We start from the raw sequence: 14,096 nt of genomic DNA, 5'->3' as shown, positions 1-14,096 counted from the left end.
TTCTTGCATGGGAGACAAACAAGGAGAAAGAATAAGGCAAATTTTAAATTACCAAAAGACCCTTTACCATTCTTCCTCTTCTTCGTTTTCTTCTTCGCGCACTTCTCCGACGAAAAGCAGTAGTAGTTTAATAGAGCTGATGAAAGGAGGGAGCACTTCGTTGAGAAGATTATTCGATATGGAGCACACTAGTTTGGCTAATTATTTTAATAATTATAGCCATTCGCCTCTCGTTAAGCCTATTCTCTTGTGGGCAAGTGACGACGATAGTATTCACGACGATCCGTGGGCAGAATTCAAGAAGAATGAAGTAGTAGTTGCATGTTCGAACGATGAAGATTTTATCAAGAGGGAGATAAGGCTAAAATCGCGCGGTCGAAAGTTGATCCGAACCAAGTCGTACAAGAGTTTACCAAGATTTAGTTTTTTGATATGTAGGAGGATATTCAAATTTAAATTTAGGCTAAGGTTGAGTGCTAGAAAATTGTGAAATACAATCACAAAGTTCATTACATAAAAACTTCTGTATCAGATTCATTTTATTGAGAGAAATTTGCCTATAATGCTTCCTTGTTCAATATTCCACAAGTGGACCCCATAATACGACCCGTTTAGCTGCCACCGGGTCGTTAAGCCATCGGGGGCAAAATTGTAAAGTCGGAACCTCTGTTTTCGACAACTCTTTAGCAACTGTATAGTTTAAGTATGGACCGTAATGACCTTGCACTTGCATTATTCCCCATTAAAAGTCAAAGCAAATTCATTAATGAACTTGAAAACAACAATTGCATTATTAATGTTTACTCAAATTTCGGATTGGAATCCAAGGAATTCAAACATTATATTAGATTAAAGACAAAAGGAATGGAGTCTCAACGGAGAAAATCGACGGATAGAAAACGGAGAAGGTAACAAAGTTCTCCGTCAGTCACCAACTACATATAAGCTAGACTTGGAAAAAAAAGCTCTAGTTCTTTTTTTTTTCTTTTTTGATATAAAATATATAAGTAATTTATAATGTTCCTCAAAAAAAAAAGTAATTTATAATAGAAAACTCCTATTAAAAAAAAAAGAAAAAAGAAAATTTATAATGGAAAAGGAAAATACTTTTGGGCCGGGCCGTGGCCCATCTTGCGTCCCCTTCCCAAGTCGATACGTGTCACTCAAATTTTAGGCCCATATCACCTATTTAGACCCACCTGAAAACTTTTATGTTTTACTTTATTATTTATAATAGTAATTATTTTCAAATGAGAAGTAAGATAAAAGGAAAGAATGTTTGCCTATACACTGTTACAAAAATAAAATAAAGGGAATCTATTTAAAATTAAAGCTTTACAAAATGCAGTGATTTGGGCTTTGGGCTTTTCTAATCAAGAACTTGAAGAAATTTGTCTATTGCATATAACGCAGTGACTATAAATCAACCTATCTATAATGCTTCCTTGTTCAATCTTTAATCTGCTACTTTGGCTATTCCACAGATGGACCCCATAAGACGACCCGTTTAGCTGCCGGATCTTTGCCTCGACCCATTTCGCACCCACCGGGTCGTTAGGCCGTCCGAAAAAACCCGCGACCCGTGTCCAATCCACCGGATAGAAAGCCATCGGGGGCAAGATCGTAAAGTCAAACTCATCTGTTTTCTTCACTCTATTAACAACTCTAGAGACTAAATATGGACCATTATGACCCCATTTATTCCCATCAAAAGTCGAAGCAAACTCCTTGATGAACTTGAAAACGAGAGGGTGTTTCTTGTCGAAAACAAGAAACGCATTGTTCAATCTTGTCCAATTCCCGCTCAAATCAACGCTCTGCGCTCCAATCGAATTCCTCAAACCCGAAAAATCTTTCAAGATTATAAAATCGGTGTCCAAATAAACACCTCCGTATTTATATAAAGCCGCAAGCCTAATCAAATTGGACAAGTTTTGAGGCAGGGGAATTTTCCCTGTTTCTTTAGTACCATTCTTGATTTCATCGAACCAACTCTCGGCAGGGGTGTTCTTGACTAAACCCCACAAATCGGGAGCTATTGCACGAACACGAAAACCGAGACCGGTCAAAGGTTCTAGAAGCTTCCGGCCCTTTTCCGAATCCATAGTTTTAGACAAGATGATCAAACAGCTTCTGGGGTTCGTCTGAAATAAGCTCTCCAATCCGAAAAACTCCCTTTCGGTGAAAAATTCCACGGGCGAAATCCATGTCATAAAGATCCGAACTTTGCAACTGCTCTCGAAAAACTCTCTAACACTTGAATCGAATCTTCTAGAAGAATTAACGGATGTGACGAAGAAATCGAATTCTTCGTGGCTGAGCTTGCTTTTGGTGTGATCATCAACAAGCTTTGCATCGTCACTTGTTATTAATCTAATAAGCTCTCCCGATGTTTGGCGAGTCCGAAGCAGCTGATTCGGATGGAATATTCCTCCGTGATCGAAAGCGCGTTGTTGAAAGTGGAGTGAAACGTTGGATATGACACCGTAGGAGAAAACTACTATTACGAAGACGATCAAAGCATAAGTTATGGTGGAAAATATGTTCAATTTCGAAGGGGCGAATTTCGGAGAATCAAACATCCTCTTAAAGAAAAAAATATTCAAAAAAAAATTCAAAGATTAATTGAATTTGATAAGAGTACTGAAAACAATGACAATTATATTGCATGATAGAGAGCTGATTTGTTTATTTGACTGCAATTAGTTGCCGGAGACGAAGACTTTAAAACACACATAAACACATTCCACACGTTTGTTTGTTTTTGTGCATTTTCTTGCATGGGGCCTCTACATAGTAATATTTATTTCTTTTAATTTATTTATTTTTCCACTCATTTTTGGTCTTTTTCTATAAGCTTAAATAGTAATATTTATTTCTATTAACTTATTTATTTTTCATTTGTGTGTATGAGTGAGCGCGTGGGCGCGTGGTTGTTGGAAGATAGTGGAGCAAACAAGGTAATTTTTAATTCTTAGTTGTATTATTATAAAGTAACAAGAGAGATATCAATGTCATCACGCATGCACTATTTTTTAATTATTTAAAAAGAATAAAAAAAAAACATTTTTTCCTTAAAAGAAAAAATGTTTTCTTTTGATCATACTTGCAGATTCAGGAAAAGTACCTACTTGACTACTTCTATGCTGCAATTAATTCAAGTTATTTATTGTTTGCTATTAATTTCCGGTAGCTTAAGAATGGGAGAAAATATTTAAAGTATGTATTGAATTTGATCACATTTAAACAATGAATCAAGGATAAAATCATCTAATTCTAAAATAAGTATATATAAATAACGACAACCAAACAACCCCATTTGTTCTTCACAAATGTGGAAATTGAAACCAAAAAAAATTGAATTCCGCCGACTCCTATTCCAACTCCGATATTCGAAAAATATTTTTCATATTCGAATTTCAAAAGTTTGGATTTCAATTTCTCACAAGGACAAATTATTTAATGGCTATGTAACAAGTTGATGATTATTGATTTAATTATCATGTTTTGACTTTTTCAAATTTTGAAACATAAATGTAAAGTTAGAGCCAAACATGGAATAAGTAAGAAATGATCAGAACCCACAAATCTCTCGATCCTCACTTTACTCAAACAAGACCAAGAATCGAATCATACGTGCATGGGAAACGGTAAAATACATCAACTCTGAATTAATTAAATAAATAAAATAGAATAACAAAGTTTTCATATATATTATATATATACACACACACATAAGTAATACACTCACTCTTCCCTACCAGAATTCATTTTGAACGTTTATATATATCAGCTAGCTGCTTTAAAAAATAGTTGCAGAAACTCATCTTTCCCCGGCCCGGCCCGGCCCTTTTGCTACTATCTCTCACTACTCTCTCTTTGAGGCCAGAAAAAATTAACATAAGTGCATTTAGTTTCTTAATTCGTCCTACTTATTATAAAAGCTACATTAAATCCCTCTAATTATTCTATTATTTCTCGTTCTTATTTGATAAAACTTAAAACACCGAGCTAGGGCTTGCTTTTTGTGCTTCAAATTATTTGAGATCGATCGATCGGTCGATCTCGGTTCAAGAAAAAGACTCATCCAAACGGACACTAAGGTATATATATATATATTTCAGAAAGTACGTACATTCCAAATTATTTTTTTATTTTTTGTTTTATTTATTCTGCTTTTTGCGCGCTTAATTGTTTGTATATGTTGACAGATCCGGTACCGTGTTGGTGAAAATCGAAAACAATGTCGACTCAGGAGCAAGCAGGGGAAGCTACTGCCTCCAACTTCAACCAAACCAACAATAACGGCCGCGGTGGCCGCAAGGAGGAGGAGGACGCCGTTGTCAGCTTCAAGGACGCGCTCTGGAACGGAGGCTCCGCCTACGATGCCTGGTTCAGTTGTGCTTCCAATCAAGTATATACATATATATACATCCACCATATATCATTGCATACAATACAAGAGATTATTATAATTATACCAATTATACTAAGATTATAATTTCGATCATGAATCGTAATTATAGGTTGCGACAGTGCTGTTGACACTACCATACTCAATTTCACAACTGGGAATGTTGTCCGGAATATTACTACAAGTATTCTACGGCTTGATGGGAAGCTGGACTGCTTATATTATCGCTGTCTTGTACCTTGAATACCGTAGTCGAAAGGAAAAAGAAGGTGTTACCTTCACTAACCATGTCATTCAGGTTAATTAATTTGTATCCATCCATCATACATATACATGTAACATATAATGTTCTTACATAACCAAAATAATTATAAAATTAATTAAAAATTTATAATGTATTATGTGAATCATGAATTGACAGTGGTTTGAAGTGCTGGATGGATTACTAGGGCCATATTGGAAAGCATTGGGTTTGGTATTCAACTGCACTTTCCTTCTTTTTGGTTGTGTCATCCAACTTATTGCCTGTGCCAGGTTAATTTCTTTTTTCTATTTCTTCATCAAAACTCTAGGATTTTTTTTTAATTAATCATTTGATGATTAATTAAAAATATTTAAATTTATTACAGCAACATATACTACATAAACGACCAACTGGATAAGAGAACATGGACATACATATTTGGAGCATGCTGTGCAACAACAGCGTTCATACCATCTTTCCACAACTACAGAATTTGGTCTTTCTTAGGTCTTGGTATGACTACTTATACCGCCTGGTATATGACTATTGCTGCTCTTGTTCATGGCCAGGTAATTTACTCATTAATTACTCATTGTTGTGTTAATTAATTAATTAAATAATATACTAATTATTATTAATTAATTAATTGATAAAATAGGCTCCCGATGTTGTACACACCGGTCCGAAAAAGCTGGTGCTCTACTTCACCGGCGCAACTAACATCCTCTACACTTTTGGTGGCCACGCTGTCACTGTGTAAGCTTCTTCTTCTTCTTCTTCTTCTTCTCGATTATCGGCTTCTCTTTGGCGGTGATCTCGGTTCTTAATTTGAATCCATTAACTATTGTTCTTTAACAAAGTGGTGGTTGAAATTAAAATATATATATATTTGTTTACAGGGAAATAATGCATGCAATGTGGAAACCCCAAAAATTCAAGTACATATACCTATGGGCCACAGTGTACGTGTTCACACTAACGTTACCGTCATCGTCGGTTGTCTATTGGGCGTTCGGCGATCAGCTCCTCAACCACTCCAACGCCTTCTCTCTCCTCCCCAAGACCCGCTGGCGTGACGCCGCCGTTATCCTTATACTCATTCACCAGGTCTCTCCTATATATGTATATATTCTCATCATCATTACAATTATTAATAAATTTTTAATCCAAAATAAATAAATAAAAAATTTTGAGGGTGCATGCATGGTGCAGTTTATCACGTTTGGATTTGCGTGTACGCCGCTGTACTTTGTGTGGGAGAAGGTGATCGGAATGCACGAATCGAAGAGCGTTTGTTTGAGGGCATTGGCGAGATTGCCGGTGGTGATACCGATTTGGTTTTTTGCTATTATTTTCCCATTTTTCGGCCCGATTAATTCCGCCGTTGGTGCCCTATTGGTCAGTTTCACCGTCTACATTATCCCGGCCCTCGCCCACATGCTGACCTTTAGGAAAGCCTCCGCTCGCCAGGTTATTACTCCCTTTGTCCCATATTATTTGTGTTTTTAGAGAAATAAAAAAAAATTCTCCTAAACTATTTTTCGCTCATTACTTATTTAATTTGAGAATTTAAATATTTATTTAATGGCATCATATATAAGTTAAATTAAATTTGGGAATTTGAATTGCAGAATGCTGTTGAGAAGCCTCCATCCTTTATGCCAAGCTGGACAGCAATGTATGCCCTAAACACGTTCGTGGTTATATGGGTCTTAATTGTCGGGTTCGGGTTTGGCGGGTGGGCTAGCATTATCAATTTTGTCAAACAAGTTGACACTTTCGGGCTATTCGCCAAGTGTTATCAGTGTAAACCGCCCGCCCATCCAACAACGCATTAACCGGGCCGGGTTTGGGTGTTATTTTTCCCTTTTTCTTTTGTAATATTATAATAAATAGAATATTAGGATTATGGCCGCGAACAACTTTACGAGCAGCAAAATTAGGATTTGTTCTTTGTAAAAAATAATGTGATCATGGATTTTTAGCTAATCTCCCATCTTAAAAACTAAAAATTGTTAGTTATTGGATATTTCCTTGAAATTAATATTTTTTTTTTGGTTAAGAGAAGTTGTTATAGACATAAATAGAAAATAAGAAAAGGAAGAAAAAAGATAAGTAATTGAAATGAGTTTGAGGGAAGCTTCAAATTTGGCTTATCGCATTTAGAACCCTTGTGTTTACTGTAATTATTAAATCTCATCGTATTATAAATATTAATATCAAATACCTCCCTATAATTATAAAAAAATGCATCAGGGGGGTTGTTCTCTAATATTTCCATATTCAATTTTACATTCATAATGATTTTAAAACTCGTTAAATTCTCTCATACTCTCTACATTTCTAAAATGCTAAAACATATAATACTTTCCAAAGTCTCAGAATCAAAATCATATATTAAATATTATAAATTAGTTTTTTATTAACTTAAATCACTTTATGGTGTATTATATATTTGAAATAATTAATAATAATTAATAATAATAATAATAATAATAATAATAATAAATTAAAACAGAAAACAAAAAATTGTTTTGCGGCCCATTCAATCTGCCTACCCAAAAGTTCACAGAGAAGAGGTGGGCCTAATATTTGAATTAGATAGATCGATTTGGGAACGAGTGGTAAGATGGCCCGGCCCGGCCCGGCCCGTAGGTACGTATTTTCCTTTTCCTATACTAATTAGTATTACCATACTAATTAATTAGTATTAATATATTAATTAAAGAAGAAAAGAGAAAAACAGAACCAACTAGCTTTTCTTCCATCTCTAGCTGAAAGATTCGGGTTTTCTGTTTTATCTTTTCTCCGTTTTCTGTCCGAAGATATTCTACAAAGCTAACTTATGGGTGGGAAGCGAGTCAAAATCCATACCAATTTTCAACTCAGGAAGGTGAGCTTTCGACTATAAGCTTTTACACTTTTTTTTTAATTGTTAAAATTAGGTTTACTAGAAACTAGTATTTCACCCGTGCAATGCACGGGATATTGAAATACAATTAAAAATATTTTATGTTTGGGATTTATTTTGATTTTATACTTGGGAAATATATTATATAAAGTATTTAGGAATAAAACATATGTTTGTTTATAATTAAGATGAGAAAAGAATATTTTTACTGCAACAGTGAAATCTTTTTAATTAAATAGTTAAATCATATTTGTAGAATAAAGAAATATATAGCATTATATTGTAGAATCTTTTTGAAAACCTCAACGATCACGAATTCATTTTGAGAAAAAAATTACAAAGAAAAATGAAATACTTCCAAACATTCACAATCCAAAGATCACAATCTTTAATAATAACAGCAACAATCCTACAAATTTGTGCACTCGATAAAATGAATTTTAGACCTTATTGTCCGAGTATCTAAAAACGTATTGAAACTAAAAGATTGAAAATGTTCTTAAACACTATAATAGGTTACTTCTAACCTATACATAGTTACACCCATGCATAATGCAAAGCTCATCTAATATAAATTAACAAAAATATTTAATTATATTTCACACTTCTCCAATTTAGGTTTGCAGAAGAGAAACACCTAACACTAATTTAAATAGAAATAAATGTGACTTGTTTTGTCGGTAGAAAGTGACATAAATTTTTAACTCACCAGAACGAATCACCACAAAAATTACATTGGCAGCCTAAATTACTATTCTGCTGCTGTTTAGTGGTATTGTCACCAACTCTTGAGATATCATACCTACGCTTCTCCAGGTGAAGGTTTAGCAATCTATTAGTACTAATTACTCGAATATTGGAGTTGCAACTGCCATGGTAGTACTATTTTGAAATAGTGTCACTCTTCTGCAACATAAGTAGATTTCTGCAACATAAGTAGAAGAAAAACAGTTTACCATCCTAATTGCACAAATAAAAACCCGAATTAGAAAAAAAATACACATGAAATGAATCAACCAAAGTTGTTTCAGCACCAACTTTTACTGATTGCTCATTTTGAAGCTAAGTAAAAAGACATTATTCTCATCTTTACCACCCGGAACTCTTAACTTCTTTAAAGTTGTAATCCACCACATTCACATTTATGAAGAAAACTACGGGTAGTAATTACTCAATGACCCTCCTATAAACAAATTACGAAAAATAAATGACGAAAAAACTTACCATCATCAGCTGTGTCAGCGCTTTCCACCAACAACCTTATCTTGCTACTGCGAAAGACAGGGATTGCAATTGTTACATCAGATCAAACAGAGGTTTCGGCAATCTCGATCATGCAACTGATGAAGGCTTTGAATTAGATGCGTTAGTCAGAACCCTCGCTCGCGCTCTACAGATTTGTGGGAAGTCGATCGTAATACAACTCTGTCAGTGTATTGTTTTTGGGAAAGAAAACAAATGTAACAATTAAATCTATAAGAAAACGCTAATCATCTTCTTCATTGAAGCACCGGAAATTAATGGTGAACCACTGCCGAAACCAGTCAGACCCACTATACCCGAAGACGATGTAAATCTTCGGCGGTTCAAGTCATCACCATCACCTAATCCGACGCCGCTTGAATTGCAGTAATCTTGCAATGTCTTTGCAGAACCAATAAAAGATAAATATTTTAAAAAACACTAAAAAATGAACGGCAAATTAAACACAACAAATAGATCAAATATTCCTGACTATGAAAAATATACCAGAGCCAGCTCTCTGGGGTACATGAACACCGAGAATTTCATCATTGAAACATGTTAATTGAGGCGCCATATCTACATGATATATGGAAAAGAAAATCAGTGTACATGCAGTGGAAATAAAATCAATATATATGCAGTAAAACAGAGTTAACTACTGGAGAAGATATAAATTTACAAAAATTCTTTGTGTCGAAAATTGTTTCAGTGTATACTGATACTGGAAAAATTCCTTTTCAAAATTTCTTTGTGTTGAAAATGACCTCTTATACCAAAATGACCTCCATTGAGATTTCATATATTTTTCATAAGATATGTTTATATCTTACGGAACAACTTTTGATTTGTTAACTTCGAACAATCTGCACAAAAAAAACGGCATCAATTATATGACAATGTGCAATACAAATAAATTGATTTTGAAAATCGGCTATTTCAGAGCTGGAGATCGATGAAGAGACAACAAAGACGGGGAAAAGAATTTCCAACACAATACCCTCACAGACGTCGACCAAAACAAAAACAAAAGTGCAAATAAATTATTATTAAAAAAAAAAAAAAAACCATTGCCGATTCTATACTTTATTGTAGGGGAAACAACAATTAAAAGTTTGTAGGGAAAATAAAAATTTGTGGTCATTGTATAATTCATTACAACGAAGCAAAACCTCCCTTGTCAAGAAGTGTTGCCAATACAAAATCCCCTGTAAGTATTTTGTAAGTTCAATACGGTAAATAAACTATTTGCTTCAATTATTTTGAAACAACAACTTTACCTTTTGCCAAAAAATCAAACGAAAAAACAACTTCACCTTTTGACGGGCCTTTTTCTTGAATCGCAATTTAAAACCATAAAAATTGAAAAAATTAAACCAACAAACGTAAAATGAATTTATTGATATTTGCGGTTTATCATAGAGGATTTTGAAATTTTCGTTTTTGAGAAATAAATTTCAGAGTTTTATTTCCCTATCTTTGTGGAATAAAAATTTCTTACTTGAAATTTCAACCACCGTTGGCAGTGGCTTTCGCTGGCAAACACTGAGCGATTGTGCAAAGGGTCCTTCACTCCCAACTCCGGACGATTTTTGTTGATTTTTTGGCCGGCCGATTTTAGAGCTTCAATTTTGTGGGAAGTAATAATTGTTGAAAGATTTCTGCGAGAATTTGTGTTGATATACAAATGAGACAGAAATTGGATATGAGAAGTTATAAAACCGATGAAAAAAACTGGTTTCGATCCTGGGTTGTGCAGTTGAAGGAGTGGGTATTGAGATAAGGGAAAAGGCGGCGACTATATGCAATCACAAAAATTACTTAGTGAAAGACCAAATTTAATTTTTCACCAAATGAATTACTAAAAGACTATTATACCCTTACTAAAATACAAAATCTATAATTACAAAATTCCACAACTTCCTTTGTGCAAGACCACACAAGCAAAACCCATTTCATCTTTCTCACAAACCCATTTCACATAAATTCTTCAATTTTTTTTTTCATCTTCTCCAAAAATCTTCAACACCCAAAACAATCAAATCTTACTAAAACATGCAAATGATAATATTATGGAGTCACGAGACATCAATATGGAGAATTATATATAAAAAATAGAAAACAAACTATGAATGAATGTAGTTTAATAGTTAGGTGATCGGTTTTTAAGTTTTCAAAAAGAAAATTCGCACAGTCAAAATTCGACATTGACATGTCGAATTTTGTCACAAAATTCGACATTTAGATGTTGAATTTTTAGCAAAAAATCGACATCAACTCTAGATGTCGATTTTTGTGACAAAAATTGACATCTACATGTCGAATTTTGTGACAAAATTCGACATCTGCATGTCGATTTTTCGCCAAAATATTAATATCTAGATTTTTGCCGAAAAATCGACATGTACATGTCGATTTTTCACTAAAAAATTAACATGTACATGTCGAATTTCCTCCTTCTTCTTCTTCTTCTTCTTCTTCTTCTTCTTCTTCTTCTTCTTCTTCTTCTTCTTCTTCTTCTTCTTCTTCTTCTTCTTCTTCTTCTTCTTCTTCTCTTCTTCCTCCTCTTCTTCTTCCTCTTCTTCTTCTTCTTCCTCTTCTTCTTCCTCTTCTTCTTCTTCCTCTTTCCTCCTCCCTCCATATCCTCCTCCTCCTCTTTCCTCCTCCATCCATATCCTCCTCCTCCTCTTTCCTCCTCCCTCCATATCCTCCTCCTCCTCTTTCCTCTTTCCTCATCCCTCCATATTCTTCTTCTCTTCCTTTTCAAGCACCCGCGGTTGGGCGGCGGCAATTCTTCGGCGGCAGATGGGCGGCGACAATTCTTCGGCAGCAGATGGGCGGCGTCAATTCTTCTCGTCTTGTGTTCCTCTTTTCTTCCCCTACAACATTCCTCTCTCTCGTTTTTTCAATTTCTCTTTTATTTATTTTTTTCTTTTTGGTCTTGCAATAGTAATTATGTCTAATTTAAATGAATAGTATCAAAATCAATATTGGGGTTATATTTGTAATTTGCAGTCTTGCTCTTAGTAAATTTACTTATATTTTGGTCTTGCATCAAGTAAGGTCTTGCACTTAGTAATTTTAGTCTTGCATATATTCATTGCCAAGGGAAAAAATTTAGAGGAAAATGTAGAGGAGATGATGAAAAACGGCCGAGAGAATTTAGGGGAGATGAAATATGGGTTGTTCATTTTTACACCCAAAGATAGTAAAATTATAAAACTTTCCCTAGGGTTAGAAACCCTAAGTTGCCGCGTGTCAGAAGATAAGCCAAGGTATTGTCTTTTTATATATATATAGATTCCTCTCGATTGATTTCCTCTGGAGCAATTTAATCTCATCCTTATATTAGAAGGTTTTTTGTCCAAAGATTCAATCTTTATGGGTGGGAAGCGAGTCAAATTTGAAAAATAACAAAAATAATTCTGTTAAAAGGCTAAAGATTGGGGCTTTTTTAAATTTTTGGTTCAAACTGTATATATGATGTATGTCTCTAGCATAAGATCCCTGTTTTGATTTTGCTGATATGGTTATTCATTCTCCAATTTGCAACAAGATTCAAGTTTCTTGGGGAATATAATGTATTGTATAAAATCAGCAAAGCAGATTATCTTTTTTAGTCAATAGACACTTTCTTTATAAAGGGTGATTGCAACTTTCATCTTACTGCATGCATTGTTCACTAGTTTCTACTAATATGTACTATGTTAGAATATGTTCAAGTACTTGTCTTGGATTATGAATCTATTTTATTAGGTAATTCTTGTCTATCTAGGTTAAGATATTTATGTGCACGCGTGTCGTCTTTTCACGACTTTTTATAAGGGTATTTTGTTTGGTTATTCTATAATAAAAAAGGTGGCCAATTCTGACGTACGGTTGTTATCTTGTTTGATTGACAGTGTGGTAAGAGAAGTTTTGTGGTGGATGATAATGATCGAATAAGTCAGTTGCCTGACGATATTCTGGTTGATATAGTATCTTTGCTGCCGCTCAATGAAAGCTGCACGCACTAGTGTTCTTTCGTCTCGATGGACCAACTTGTGGAAACACACACCCTCTCTCGATTTCGACACTGATCAAAGTTTATTGGACAGGTTTTATTACGAGGACGAGTTACTCGAAAGTGAGAAACGCAAGTATGTGAAATGGGTCAACTCCGTTATCAAATCGCACGAATCTCGCACCTTAAAAGAATTCAGAATCCGTTTTCATTTAGACAGATCATCCAGAAAGACAATCACTCGTTGGCTTCAATTTGCATTTTCCAGACAAGTTGAGAGGTTGGAGTTGGACATTCAAAATTATAGTTGTTCGACCAAATATTATTGTTTCACCGAAAAGTTACTTACCCTAAAAAGCGGTTGCATCCACGATGATCCTCTTCGTATGCTCTTTAAGTCGTCCCTCAAAGCATTAGTTTTTAAAAGCGTTCTTTTGAATGATGGAGCTATTGACTTGATCTTGCATAACTGTCCGCTACTCGAACAATTGATTGTCCATGGATCGAGAGAAATATCAAAGCTTGAAGTTTGTGGCTCGTACCTCAAGTTAAAACACTTGGAGATAGCCGGTTGCCCGCTTTTGAAATCACTTAAAGTTTCTGCACCAAGGCTTACTACACTTATTGTTTTGTTGAATTTCAAGGGACTTTTACTTGAGAATGTTCCGATGCTAGTTAATGTATCCGTCATTTGTCGCAGTGACTGTGTTTCAATAAAACGGATATTTGATGTCGTACTGTCTTGCTGCATTTCTCAATTGCAGACTCTTTGCTTGGGGCTGTACAACACCCTTCCTGGTGATGATAACAGCGGAGAAATAAACGAGCTTCCTAAAATGCCTAAACTGAAGAAGTTGGTCATCGAATATGATGGAAGTGGTCATGAATGTCTTTCTAGACTGGCTACTTTTATAAGCCTATCGCCTTACTTGGAGGAATTTGTTTTACAGGTATGCCTGCCCCTTTTACTATTTTACCCCTTTGTACTATTTTACATGTTTCATGTTTTCATTCTTCGCTATGTGCAGTTTAGATGGTTTAAACTTCCGAGGGAAGATAGACAAGTGAAAGATGCTATAATAAGGTCTACACACCATCACCTTAAAATCTTCAAGTTTTGTGGCTATTATGGAGCCACCAATGATGCTGAATTAATTAAATACATTTTGGAGAATTGTGGCGCGCTCGAGAAAATAACAGTCGATCCCTACTTTGTATGGTCTGGCGACAAATTAGTGGAAGAAACAGCTAGGAAGAACGCTAAACAAAAGCTCGCACCACA

At 34.8% G+C, this 14,096-nt stretch overlaps 2 protein-coding genes, 1 long non-coding RNA gene and 1 other non-coding gene across 7 annotated transcripts; 2 read left to right on the top strand and 2 right to left on the bottom strand.

The window, feature by feature from the left end:
* Positions 1-1,258: 1,258 nt before the first annotated feature.
* Positions 1,259-2,719, bottom strand: LOC105953069 (uncharacterized protein At4g19900). The gene has a single exon (XM_012976693.2). The coding sequence runs from the start codon at positions 2,580-2,582 to the stop codon at positions 1,374-1,376; it is 1,209 nt and encodes a 402-aa protein (XP_012832147.2). The 5' UTR covers positions 2,583-2,719; the 3' UTR covers positions 1,259-1,373.
* Positions 2,720-3,709: 990 nt separating this feature from the next.
* On the top strand, positions 3,710-6,720 carry LOC105953071 (auxin transporter-like protein 2). The gene is made up of 9 exons (XM_012976695.2): positions 3,710-4,103; positions 4,212-4,414; positions 4,527-4,712; positions 4,836-4,948; positions 5,044-5,227; positions 5,317-5,414; positions 5,558-5,765; positions 5,871-6,128; positions 6,290-6,720. Exons 2-9 carry the CDS (start codon positions 4,244-4,246, stop codon positions 6,494-6,496), a joined length of 1,425 nt encoding a protein of 474 aa, XP_012832149.2. The 5' UTR covers positions 3,710-4,103; positions 4,212-4,243; the 3' UTR covers positions 6,497-6,720.
* Positions 6,721-8,119: 1,399 nt separating this feature from the next.
* Positions 8,120-10,604, bottom strand: LOC148767231 (uncharacterized). 4 transcript variants are annotated; one of them, XR_016033999.1, is made up of 5 exons: positions 10,313-10,604; positions 9,579-9,677; positions 9,319-9,390; positions 8,794-9,213; positions 8,120-8,494 (listed from the first exon to the last, which is right to left on the bottom strand). It is a non-coding gene; the product is annotated as an uncharacterized LOC148767231 (long non-coding RNA). The 4 variants fall into 4 exon arrangements; XR_016034001.1 differs by having other exon boundaries at positions 9,645-9,677; XR_016033998.1 differs by having other exon boundaries at positions 9,319-9,677.
* Positions 10,605-12,515: 1,911 nt separating this feature from the next.
* Positions 12,516-13,671, top strand: LOC105953070 (putative F-box/FBD/LRR-repeat protein At4g13965; the record flags this gene model as incomplete). Its single annotated transcript, XR_016033799.1, has 2 exons — positions 12,516-12,533; positions 12,714-13,671. It is a non-coding gene; the product is annotated as a putative F-box/FBD/LRR-repeat protein At4g13965 (transcript).
* Between the last annotated feature and the right edge of the window lie 425 nt (positions 13,672-14,096).

The sequence above is a fragment of the Erythranthe guttata genome, chromosome 10 (genome assembly GCF_056151865.1).
Source record: "Erythranthe guttata isolate IM_541 chromosome 10, IM_541, whole genome shotgun sequence".
In the NCBI taxonomy this organism is placed as follows: domain Eukaryota; kingdom Viridiplantae; phylum Streptophyta; class Magnoliopsida; order Lamiales; family Phrymaceae; genus Erythranthe; species Erythranthe guttata.
The sequence above is the reverse complement of the archived record's forward strand: the minus strand, read 5'-3'. Positions and strand labels throughout refer to the sequence as shown.

Coding starts and splice junctions, on each gene's coding strand:
- LOC105953069 (XM_012976693.2), bottom strand. CDS start 2,582: ATGTTTGATTCTCCGAAATTCGCCCCTTCGAAATTGAACATATTTTCC.
- LOC105953071 (XM_012976695.2), top strand. CDS start 4,244: ATGTCGACTCAGGAGCAAGCAGGGGAAGCTACTGCCTCCAACTTCAAC. Junction 5,228..5,316: donor CTGCTCTTGTTCATGGCCAG/GTAATTTACTCA, acceptor TTGATAAAATAG/GCTCCCGATGTTGTACACAC. Junction 5,766..5,870: donor TCCTTATACTCATTCACCAG/GTCTCTCCTATA, acceptor TGCATGGTGCAG/TTTATCACGTTTGGATTTGC.